A 12,418-nucleotide genomic window follows, 5' to 3' on the forward strand; every position below is an offset into this window, starting at 1 on the left:
ACTCCTGACCTCAGGCAATCCACCCGCCTTGGCCTCCCAAAGTGCTGGGATTACAGTCATGAGCCATTGTGGCCGGCCTTTGTTTTTTATTTTTTAATTCTAAATGCCACTAATGAAAAGTGTTCAATCTTTATACAGACATTTGAAAAATTTTAAATAAGTTTAACGGTTTCCTAGACATGATACCAAAAAGCACAAGCAGAAGAAAAAAATATCTGAATTGGACACCATCAAAATTAAAAATATTTGCATTTCAAAGACACCATCAAGAAAGTGAAGACAGGCCAGGCGCAGTGCCTCATACCTGTAATCCCAGCACTTTGGAAGACCATCCTAGCTAACACGGTGAAACCCCTTCTCTACTAAAAATACAAAGAAATCAGCTGGGCGTGGTGGTGGGTGCCTATAGTCCCAGTTACTCGGGAGGCTGAGGCAGAGAATTGCTTGAACCGGGAGGCAGATGTTGCAGTGAGCCGAGATTGCGCCACTGCATTCCAGCCTGGGTGACAGAGCAAGACTCCGTCTTAATAAAAGAAAAACAGAAAGAAAAAAAAATTAGCCGGGTTTGGGTGTGGTGGTATGTGCCTGTGGTCTCAGCTACTTGAGAGGCAGAAGGGCCGTTTGGGCCGAGGAAGTTGAGGGTGCAGTCAGTGTGCCACGTTTGCAACACTGCACACCAGCCCGGGCAACAGAGGGAAACCCCACCTTAAAAAAAAAAGAGGAAATGAAATACTGATACATTCTACAACATGGATGAACCTTAAAAACATTATGCTAAGCGACAGACACCCAGTCAAAAGGAACTACATTTTTATGATTTCATTTATATGAAATGTCTAGAATAGGCAAATTTACGGAGACAGAAAGTAGATTAGCAGTTACTTAGAGCTAGGGAGAAGATATAGGGGTAGGGAAGTGATAGCTAAAGGATGTACGTTTCTTTTTGAAGTGATGAATATATTCTAAAATTGTGGTTATGGCTGCACATATCTATTTATATACTAAAACCACTGAATTGTACACTTAAAATGGGTGAACTGTATGGCATAGGAATTCTCTCTCAATAAAGCTGTTTTATTTTTTATTTTTTTTAATGATAGGATTATCAGCCTTGCCCAGACTCACTTCTTCACAGGTAGGAACTTTGTTTGCAGAAACCTGGAGAGCCTCCCATAGTGCAGAATCATGACTCCATGCTAAACTCTCCAAAATCTGTTCTTCAATGCTGTTCAGGTGTTTCACCATGTCCCTCGAGAGCCCCTCTTCTGAGCGGATCACCACCTCAATAACCTGCAGAGGAGAAAGGTGAGAAGGCAATGTGGTTTCAAGCAGTTAGTTCTAGTCTGGACTTGCATGTAGGACTAGCTGTGGCTTTCTTCTTCTTTTTGAGACAGAGTTTCCCTCTATTGCCCAGGCTGGAGAGCAGTGGTGCGATCTTGGCTCACTGCAACCTCTGCCTCACGGGTTCAAATGATTCTCCTGCCTCAGACTCCCGAGTAGCTGGGATTACAGGCACCTGCCACCACACCTGGCAAATTTTTGTAGTTTTTAGTAGAGCTGAGGTTTCACCATGTTGGCCAGGCTGGTCTAGAACTCCTGACCTCAGGTGATCTGCCCGCCTAGGCCTCCCAAAGTGTTGGGATTACAGGTGTGAGTCACTGCACCCGGCCACTGTGGCCTTATTCTGTGGCACAGAACCAAAATCATCTTTGAACCATAATTCTGTGGCTTACTAACATCTTCTAATTTATAAAGGAGCTTATAAGTTCTTTAAAATATGTTCACATACATTTCTGTTTTTCACGTTTTATTTTATAAATGACAACCTGAGGCAATGATAGGTGATAACTGGTCAACAGCCCAACAGTGGGAGAAGTCAGGTGTTAGGTTCCAAGTCTAGTTCTATTTTAAATGTATTGTTCCTTTCCAGACTATTTTTTCCGCTAACTCAAAATAACAGAATGAATGAACTATTTAAAGTGACTTTGCTTATATATACTATAATTCTATTTTAATAAGGGAAGTATCCAGAAAAAAGTTTATATACATAAAATATTAATAATAGGAGTAATAATTAGATTATGATGTATGACTTTAATATTCACATTTATTTATTTATTTATTTTGAGACGGAGTCTTGCTCTGTTGCTCAGGCTGGAATGCAATGGCGCCATCTCGGCTCACTGCAATCTCTGCCTCCCAGGTTCAAGCCATTCTCCTGCCTTAGCCTCCCAGGTAGCTGGGACTACAGGCACGTGCCACGATGCCCGGCTAATTTTTTGTATTTTTAGTAGAGATGGGGTTTTGCCATATTAGCCAGGATGGTCTCAATCTCCTGATCTCATGATCTGCCTGCCTCGGCCTCCCAAAGTGCTGGGATTATAGGCGTGAGCCATTGCGCCCGGCCCACATTTATGTTTATGATTTTCTTCAAGCAGCACACATCATTTATGTCGTTTAAAAAAGCAAAGGAAGGCGACACAGTGACTCATGCCTGTAATCCCAACACTTTGGGAGGCCACAGTGAGAGGACTGCTTGAGCCCAGGAGTTCGAGACCAGCCTGGGCAACATAGTGAAACCGAGTCTCTACAAAAAAAAAAAGGCATTTAGCTTCTTGAATAAAATAAGGATGTTACAAATAAAAACAAATTAGTATGAGGTTGTTGACAAAACTAAACTTTTTCCTAATGGCAAAAGTTGAATATATACATTAACATTAAAGTAAGTGTATAGTAGAATCACTTCTCCCTAAGAAACCTAAAAATACTTTAATCACACTCAATAATTCACAGAGATAAGCTTTCCAATGACCTGCATTTTCTACAACTTTAATTCAGGCATACTTTAGGTATAAAAATTTAACTCTTCAAACCAATTTTTCTATCACCAGTAGAAAAGTAGCCTAGATGACTAAATATTAACTAAATCATGCCAAGAAGCATAACAGTAGCATTAGTCTTAAATTTCGATACTATGTAACATTAAACGTTATCGACTGTGATGACTAAATGTTATTGAGGGTGATGATGTAGTTCAATAGCTATGACCTCTGTTTTATTTTGAAAAGATAATAAAAATAGTTGTAGTAAGAAAAATACTTAAGATTCATTCACACTGAATTAGCTCAAACTTGGGGAAGAAGCATAATCTATTATTACAGCTTTATTAGTTAGACTATCACCAAAATCAATTTTAGGTCTTTTTTCCTCTTGGTAGAAAGTTTTTTGTTCTTCACCACGCATTTGTTTAACAGGATTATAATTTTCATTCATAAATAGGGAAAATATGAAGTTAAGTACTAGTTCCAGGTCATATTTTCAAGTCTGTGATAACAAAGGAACTGAAGCTATAAGATTGACTTAATTTACCTTCTCACCTTCTCTCTCTCCTTTTTTTTGTTTGAAACAAGGTCTTGCTTAGGTGCCCAGGCTGGAGTGGTGTGGTGGCACAATCATAGCTCACTGTAACCTCAAACTCCTGGACTCAAGCCATCCTCCAGCCTCAGTTTTCCTAAGTGCTGGGATTATAGATGTGAGCCACTGTATGCTCAACTGTCTCTTGTGTTCCTGGTTTCACCCAAAAGGAATACATATTATCATTTTTTTTTCTTGAGACAGAATTTTGCTCTTGTCATCTAGGCTGGAGTGCAAACCTCCACCTCCCAGGTTCAAGCAATTCTCCTGCCTCAGCCTCCTGAGCAGCTGAGATTACAGGTGCTCGCCACTATGCCCGGCTACTTTTTTTTGGTATTTTTAGTAGAGATGGAGTTTCACCATGTTGGCCAGGCTGGTCTCGAACTCCTGACCTCAGGTGATCCTCCCACCTTGGCCTTCCAAAGTGCTGGGATTACAGGCATGAGCCACCGTACCCAGCCAGGAATATATATTTTCAGAACACATCTGGAAACATTTTCCAGATATCACAACAGTGTTTTTCTTCAGCACTAAGATAAATACAATGTTTCTGTGAGAAACACTGTTTTCATCTCATAACAGAACTTTGTTTTCATCTTACCTTATAGAAGTAAAATGGTTGCAAGTTGAGAACTTCAATAATCCAAGGAAAAGTACGAGGTGAGCTATAGGCAAAGAGCACAATTTCCAAACAACAAGCCATCAAGGAATGATGAAATATATCTTGCTCTAAAAGAACCTGGGGGAAGAGAAAGACCACAGTTTAATATTCTTCAGCAATTTCAGTCTTCGCCATTGTACAAAGAAAACTATGGAAACAAGAAACAATAACGTGCAAATTATATTATACTAGATTACTGGAAATAAAAATTTGAGTTCTCAAACTGGTAGTTTTCCTGTAATACCTAATCTTGCTCAGTGGTAGGTAATAAATTTAAATAAGGTGTACATAACAATCTGCTTTGAAATCTGAACAAATAATATGTCAGTATTCCCATCAACAGAAAAGCATGAGAATTGGTTGTTTTTTTTCTTAATGACAGTTAATTGTTTTGTCAACATAAGGATTTATTTATCAAAACAGAAATGAAAGGTAATATGCCACAGTTTAGACAAAAATGTTTAGAAAAAGAAATATTTCACTGAGAAAATAAAAGTCTTACTTTACCATTACATTTAATATAAGTTTTCAGTTTTAAAAACAGTGTTTGTTGCCTTCTTTCTTTCAAATATCACCCCAGATTAGCTGAGCGTGGTGGCTCTCCCCTGTAATCTCAGCACTTTGGGAGGCCGAGGCAGGTGGATTACTTGAGGTCAGGAGTTCAAGACCAGCTTGGCCATCATGGTGAAACCCTGTCTCTATTAAAAATACAAAAATTAGCTGGGTGTGGTGGCGCATGCCTGTAATCCCAGTTACTCCGGAGGCTGAGGCAGTGGAATCACTTAAACCTGGGAGGCAGAGGTTGCAGTGAGCCGAGATCACACCACCACACTCCAGACTGGGTAACAGAGCGAGACTCAGTCTCAGAAAAAAACAAAAAACAAAAACAAAAAAACCAAATATCACCCCAAATCAAGACAGGATAAAAAACAGAAACTCCATCATCAGTTAAACTAGGAGTCATCTGTAACTGTAAACCACAATATATGAAGGATGACAAATTACTCAGCAGAAGGGATGATGGTCAAGCCTAAGGACCTGCAGTGAGACATTTAAAACAAATGAATCTGCTCTAAAAGACATAGCAACTGAGGACACAGGCAGAATGGGAAGTAGGGGTGAAGCACTGGGTGGGTGATCTGAAAGTCTTAGGATCCTCAGGTCCCCACACAACTCCCACTCTATGGGATCAGATGACAGACCTCTATTCTGTCTCCACAGGAATCTACAGGATTATTCTCCAGAGAAATTGAACTGAAGACTCAGAGGTAGAGAACATCAGGCACAGAAAAGACTAAGGTTTTAGTCTTTTGACTCTGCAGACTGAACCATAAGATCAAATTTCCCTTCCTTCTTCTGATCCACAACACCAGCAGCCAGGCAAGATGTTAACAGATATGTCTCTGGAGAAACTGAGACATTCCAGAAAAGTTTTATGGGCACCAGCAGATGAGATTCTCTAACACTCTGTGATCATCTGAGGTCAATGGATTTTTATTTCCACTCTTGAAATAAAAGAGCTTTGAAACAAACTTTTACTGCCTCACTCACACAGCTTTGAACACAAGTTTTTGTGTCTCATTCAAATTTAAGTGGACAACCAAGAATTATCCGACATTTGAGGAAAACCTCTTAACTGAAAAACATAGGTCAAAACAAACAGAAAAGCAAGGTGCAGCAGCATGTACCTGTAGTCCCAGCTACTTGGGAAGCTGAGGCAGGAGGATCACTTGAACCCAGCAGTTGACACTAGCCTGAGCAACATAGCGAGACACCATCGTACTAAAAAAAAAAAGAAAAAAAAAAGCCAGGTGCGGTGGCTCACTCCTGTAACCCCAGCACTTTGAAAGGCCGAGGCGGGTGGATTAGCTGAGGTCAGGAGTTCGAGACCAGCTTGGCCAACATGGTAAAACCCCATCTCTACCAAAAAATACAAAAATTTGCTGGGCGTGGTAGCATATGCCTATAATCCCAGCTACTCAAGAGGCTGAGGCAGGAGAATCGTTTGAATCCGTTGAGGCGAAGCTTACAGTGAGCCAAGATCATGCTACTGCACTCCAGCCAGGGCGACAGAGCGAGACTCTGTCCCCCTTCCCCGCCAAAAAAATTAAAGATCCGCTATCTGCAAATGCAGATTTTCGTGAAAACCCTTACAGGGAAGACCATCACCCTTGAGGTTGAACCCTTGAACACAACAGAAAATGTAAAGGCCAATATCCAGGATAAGGAAGGAATTCCTCCTGATCAGCAAAGACTGATCTTTGCTGGCAAGCAATTGGAAGATGTCTGACTACAACATTCAAAAGGAGTCTACTCTTCATCTTGTGTTGAGACTTCGTGGTGGTGCTAAGAAAAGGAAGAAGTCTTACACCACTCCCAAGAAGAATAAGCACAAGAGAAAGAAAGAAGGTTAAGCTGGCTATCCTGAAATATTATAAGGTAGATGAGAATGGCAAAATGAGTTGCTTTCGTCGAGAGTGCCCTTCTGATGAATGTGGTGCTGGAGTGTTTATGGCAAGTCACTCTGACAGACATTATTGTGGCAAATGTCTGACTTACTGCTTCAACAAACCAGATGTCAAGTAACTGTGTATGAGTTAATAAAAAACATAAACTAATATTTTAAAAAAATTAAAAATATTTTTTAAAAAGAGAGAAAAAAGGCTGGACACAGTGGCTCATACCTGTAATCCCAGCGCTTCGGGAGGCTGAGGTGGGTGGATCACCTGAGGTCAGGAGTTGGAGACCAGCCTGACCAACATGGAGAAACCCTATCTCTACTAAAAATACAAAAGTAGCCAGGTGTGGTGGCGCATCCCTGTAATCCCAGCTGCTCGGGAGACTGAGGCAGGAGTATCGCTGGAATCCGGGAGGCGGAGGTTGTGGTAAGCCAAGATCTTACCATTGCACTCCAGCCTGGGCAACAAGAGTGAAACTCTGTCTCAAAAAAAAGAAAGAAAACAAAAAAAAAGAAAAAAGAAAGAGAGAAAAATGGAGAAAAATTCAGGAGAAACAGAGGTGAAGCAGTTAAGAAAACTTCAAATAAATCTAAATTAGTAACTTTAGAGAACATGAAAGAGAAATGAAAATGTAGTTGAAATTAAAAGTTCATTGGGACGAGATGAAAAGTTAAGTAAATATCTTTAAAAGTAGAATAAAAGAGATAAAGAAATGGAAAATAAGAGAAGAAATTAAGAAGGTCAATTCAGAAGGTCCATCATCTGAAAAATAGATGTTCCAGAAAGATAAATCAGTGGGCAATATATCATCAAAGAAATAACACAATAAAATGACCAAAACTGCAGGGCATAAATTTCTAGACTAAATGGGCAACTCTGTGGGAATGACAAATACATGAATGAAAAAAACACAGTCAGATACATTTTTACAAATTTAAGAATATCAGTGATAAAAGATAAAGATTCCAGAAAAAAAAACAGGTCACATACTACTAAGTGAGAATGCGAATGTCACTGGACTTCTCATTAGTAACAGTGGAATTTATAATAGAAAATAATGCAACAGTGCCTTCAAACTCATAAAGGAAAATGATTGTCAGTCTAAAATTATTTTCTTTTTTTAAGTTAATTTTTTGTTTTTAGGGATGGGGACTTGTTATGTTGCCTAGGTTGGAGTACAGTAGCTATTCACAGTACAATCATCCTACACAGTGTACATACAGTACATATTACAACCTCAAACTCCTGGGCTCAAGCAATCCTCTTGTCTCAGCCTCCCACCAATCTTTTTTTCTTTTTTTGTCTGAGATGGAGTGTTGCTCTTGTTGCCCAGGCTGGAGTGCAATGGCGTGATCTCGGCTCACTGCAACCTCTGTCTCCTGGGTTAAAACGATCCTGCCTCAGCCTCTCCCTAGTAGCTGGGATTACAGGCATGTGCCACCACGCCTGGTTAATTTTGTATATTTTAGTAGAGACAGGGTTTCACCATGTTGGTCAGGCTGGTCTAGAACTCCTGACCTTAGGTGATCCACCTGCCTTGGCCTCCCAAAGTGTTGGGATTACAGAGGTGAGCCACAGCACCCGGCCTCTCCCATCAATCTTGAATTCTGTACATAGACAACTATCAATCAATTATGAGTCTAAAATAAAGGTACTTATGCAAAATCTTTATTTTTTTTTTTTTTTTTTTTTTTTTTTTTTTTTTTTTTTGAGACGGAGTCTCGCTCTGCCGCCCAGGCTGGAGTGCAGTGGCCGGATCTCGGCTCACTGCAAGCTCCGCCTCCCGGGTTTACGCCATTCTCCTGCCTTAGCCTCCTGAGTAGCTGGGACTACAGGCGCCCGCCACCTCGCCCGGCTAGTTTTTTGTATTTTTTAGTAGAGACGGGGTTTCACCGTGTTAGCCAGGATGGTCTCGATCTCCTGACCTCGTGATCCGCCCGTCTCGGCCTCCCAAAGTGCTGGGATCACAGGCTTGAGCCACCGCGCCCGGCCATGCAAAATCTTTAAAAGGGACTTTAAGTGAGGTAAGGTTTCTATACTTTACTTAAATTAGTTAAATGGCTATATAAAACATCTATTAAAAAAAAAACTTTACGAGGCTCTAAAAAATGTTCAAGTTACCACAGGAAGGGAGGAAAAAGAAAACAAAATTTAAAAAAAGAGTGAGAACAAAGAGAAAACAAAAATAAAATGGCAGACTTAAGCACTAACATAACAATTACTAAATGTAAGTCATCTAAATTTACTAATTAAATGACAGAGATTAGCAAAGATTAGGAAAAAAAAATGACCCAACTATATACTGACTATAAGAAATTCACTTCAAAGATCACTTGAAAAAGGATGAAAAAAAATATGCCACGCAAACATTAATGAAAAGAAGGCAGGAGTGGTTGTGCATAAACATCAGGTAGATTTCAGAGCAAAGAAAATTACCATGGACAGAGAGGAACATTTTATTTATTTATTTAATTTTTAATTTTTTTTTTGAGATGGAGTCTCACTCTGTTGCCCAGGCTGGAGTGCAGTGGCGCAATCTTGGCTCACCACAACCTCCGCCTCCCAGGTTCAAGAGATTCTCCTGTCTCAGCCTCCCGAGTAGCTGGGATTACAGGTGCACGCCACTATGCCTGGCTAATTTTTGTATTTTTAGTAGAGACGGGGTTTCACTATGTTGGCCAGGCTGGTCTCGAACTGCTGACCTTGTGATCCACCCAGCTTGGCCTCCCAAAGTGCTGGGATTATAGGCGTGAGTCACCATGTCCAGCCTTATTTATTTATTTTGAGATGCAGTCTTGCTCTGTCTTCCAGGCAGGAGTGCAGTGGTGTGATCTTGGCTCACTGCAACCTCTGCCTCCCGGGCTCAAGCAATTCTCCTGCTCCAGCCTCCCAAGTAGCTGGGATTGCAGGCACCTGCCACCATGCCCGGCTAATTTTTGTATTTTTATTTATTTGTTTTTTTGAGATGGAGTCTCACTCTGTTGCACAGGGTGGAGTGCAGTGGTGCGATCTTGGCTCACTGCAGCCTCCACCTCCTAGGTTCAAGCTATTCTCCTGTCTCAAACTCCTGAGTAGCTGGGACTATGGGCACTCACCACCACCCCTGGCTAATTTTTGTATTTTTAGTTGAGATAGGGTTTTGCCATGTTGGTCAGGCTGGTCTCGAACTCCTGACCTCAGGTGATCCACCTGCCTCGGTCTCCTAAAGTGCTGGGATTAGAGATGTAAGCCACCATGCTCAGCCTTTTATATTTTTAGTAGAGACCGTGTTTCGCCATGTTGGCCAGGCTGGTCTCGAACTACTGACCTCAGGTGACCCACCTGCCTCAGTCTCCCAAAGTGCTGGGATTACAGGCGTGGGCCACTGCGCCTGGCCAGGGAGTAACATTTTATAATGATTACAGAGTCAATTCATTAAGAAGGCAGACAGCAATCCTAAATGTGTAAGCATCAAACAGCAGAGCTTCAAAATATGTGGAGAAAAGCTGACAGACTTGAAAGAAATAGACAAATCTATAATCATACATGAATACTTCAACATCCTCTATCAACAACTGATATAACAACTAGACTGGAAATCATGAAGAATATAAAATAACAACATCAACCAACAAGATAAAATTGACATTTACAGAATATTCCATCCGAACATAGCAGAATACAGCAGATCCTTGAATAACAACATTTCGCTCAACATCATTTTGTCATAACAATGAAAAATAACGGATTCCCAACTGGGGCCACTGTATGAAATTTGTACATTCTCCTATGTCTGCATGAGCTCTCTCTGGGTACTCTGGTTTCTTCTTACATTTCAAAGATATGTACATTAGCTTAACTGACGTATCTAAATTGTGACAGTGTAAGTGTGGGTGTGTGTGTGTCCTATGATGAAATGGTGTCCTGACTAGGGTTGGGTCCCGCCTTTCATCTTGAGCTGCTGAGGTAGGCTCCAGCCACTCATGACCTTGAACAGGAATAACTGGGTAAGTAATAATCTTCCTTATTTTTATTACTCTTTCTCTTATTTATTTCAACGTTTAACATTGTAAGTGTTTTGTCTTTATTTAGAAGTTTGGTGATGTTTTTGTGACTAGACATATGCCAAAGGAACTTAAACTCTTGCTTATATCAGTTAGCCTGTGGTAAAATTGGTTTCATTGTGTGTTGTTTTTGCTTAAAGTCACTGTTTCCAAGAACCTACTGACAAGGTTAAATGTGAGGATTTACATTCTTTTCAAGTGGCCACAGAACATTCACCATGATAAACCATATCCTGGGCTACAAAATAACTAAAACAAATTGAAAAGAATTGAATTCATACAGAGTATGTAGAAGTGGGAAACAGTAATGGCTGAGAGGAGTAAGTGTAACTAACTATAAACGGGTAGCAGGAAGGAGATCTTTAACAGTTCAGTATCTTTATTTTGGTGATGGTTACATAATCTATGCATATGATACAATTTTATACACACACACACATACACACTGTTTTAATGTCAATTCCCCAGTTCTGATACTGCAGTATATAAAACTGTAACCACTGGGGAAACTGGATATAGGATGTGTGGGACTTCTCTGTACTACTTTTGCAACTTTCTGTGAATCTGGAATTATTTCAAAATAAAAAGTTGGCCGGGTACAGTGGCTCACACCTGTAATCCCAGCACTTTGGGAGGCTGAGGCAGGTGGATCACGAGGTCAGGAGTTCAAGACCAGCCTGGCCAAGATGGTGAAACCCTGTCTCTACTAAAAATACAAAAAAATTAGCCGAGTGTGGTGGCGAGTGCCTGCAATCTTGCCTGGAATCTTGGGATTCCAGCTAGTCGGAAGGCTGTGGCAGAGAATTGCTTGAACTCAGGAGGCGGAGGTTACAGTGAGCTGAGATTGTGCTACTGCACTCCAGCATGGGCGACAGAGCGAGATTACATATCAAAATAAATAAATAAATAAATAAATAAAAATTAAAAAATTAAAATAAATAAAGTTAAAAAATTTACTTCTTTCAGCTAGGTGAGGTGGCTGTAATCCTAGCATTTTGGGAGGCTGAGGCGGGCAGATCACTTGAGGTCAGGAGTTCAAGACCAGCCTGGCCAACATGGTAAAACCCTGTCTTTACTAAAAATACAAAAATTAGCCAGGCGTGGTGGTGGGCACCTGTAACCCCAGCTACTCGGGAGGCTGAGGCATGAGAATCGCTTGAACCCAGGAGATGGAGGTTGCAGTGAGCCAAGATCGTGCCACTGCACTCCAGCCTAGGCGACAGAGCAAGACTCAGTCTAAAAAAAAAAAAATACATATATATATATATGTATATTTACTTATTTCTCAGAAAGCCATGGGATTGTATGCACCATCAAGATTATTAGTGTAAACTATGAAAGAGAAAGACACAGAATCCAGGAAAAAGAGAAACCAACACAGAAAATATATGAAAAAAATTTCCAGGTAAACACAAAGAGAAATTCTATTACAATAGTTACGCAGCATCCTTAAGACATCAACCTGTTCCTATTGGGATAGAAAGTTAGAAGACTCCAAGAGTGACTGCAGAGGGAAATAATGAAGGAAGAGGAAACAAAGATCATATGATAGGTTTGAATTTGTAGAAAAATTCTTTTATACAGCTTATTGGAGAGAGTGGTCTGACTTGGTCAAATAGTTAAAGAACCAAAACAAACCACCCCACCATTTTATAATCCAAAATCCTTGGAAGGTATGGACAAATGTCTTAACTAACAGTTGCTTTAACAGATGGAGGGATCACTAGCTGGGAATGAAGGACAAAAACAAAAAACAAAAAAAAAAAACTTAAAACACACTGATGTGTACCAAAGATGAACTTTATGTTATTTCACATTTCTGCCTAGATGTGATTAGCCTT

The 12,418-nt window shown here is 40.4% G+C and overlaps 1 protein-coding gene, 1 long non-coding RNA gene and 1 pseudogene across 13 annotated transcripts in view; 2 read left to right on the forward strand and 1 right to left on the reverse strand.

Annotated features, from left to right (window-relative positions):
* The window catches only part of LOC144332136 (uncharacterized), a 118,687-nt gene that overhangs the window by 78,717 nt on the left and 27,552 nt on the right, over nucleotides 1-12,418 (forward strand). The gene's annotated exons all lie outside the window — the stretch shown is intronic.
* Nucleotides 1-12,418, reverse strand: part of RBL1 (RB transcriptional corepressor like 1) — a 91,698-nt gene that overhangs the window by 45,541 nt on the left and 33,739 nt on the right. For all 12 annotated transcript variants that reach the window (XR_013399857.1, XR_013399853.1, XR_013399855.1 and 9 more), the window contains 2 exons: nucleotides 4,016-4,153; nucleotides 1,126-1,290 (listed from right to left, as the gene is read on the reverse strand). Coding sequence is in view for 6 of the 12 variants with exons in the window: in XM_077951700.1 (XP_077807826.1) it covers nucleotides 1,126-1,290; nucleotides 4,016-4,153 (303 nt within the window). In the remaining 6 variants the exon portion in view is untranslated. The remainder of the gene's footprint in view (nucleotides 1-1,125; nucleotides 1,291-4,015; nucleotides 4,154-12,418) is intronic.
* LOC107000412 (ubiquitin-ribosomal protein eS31 fusion protein pseudogene) lies at nucleotides 6,118-6,766 on the forward strand (annotated as a pseudogene).

This window comes from Macaca mulatta, chromosome 10 (assembly GCF_049350105.2).
Source record: "Macaca mulatta isolate MMU2019108-1 chromosome 10, T2T-MMU8v2.0, whole genome shotgun sequence".
NCBI classification, from domain to species: domain Eukaryota; kingdom Metazoa; phylum Chordata; class Mammalia; order Primates; family Cercopithecidae; genus Macaca; species Macaca mulatta.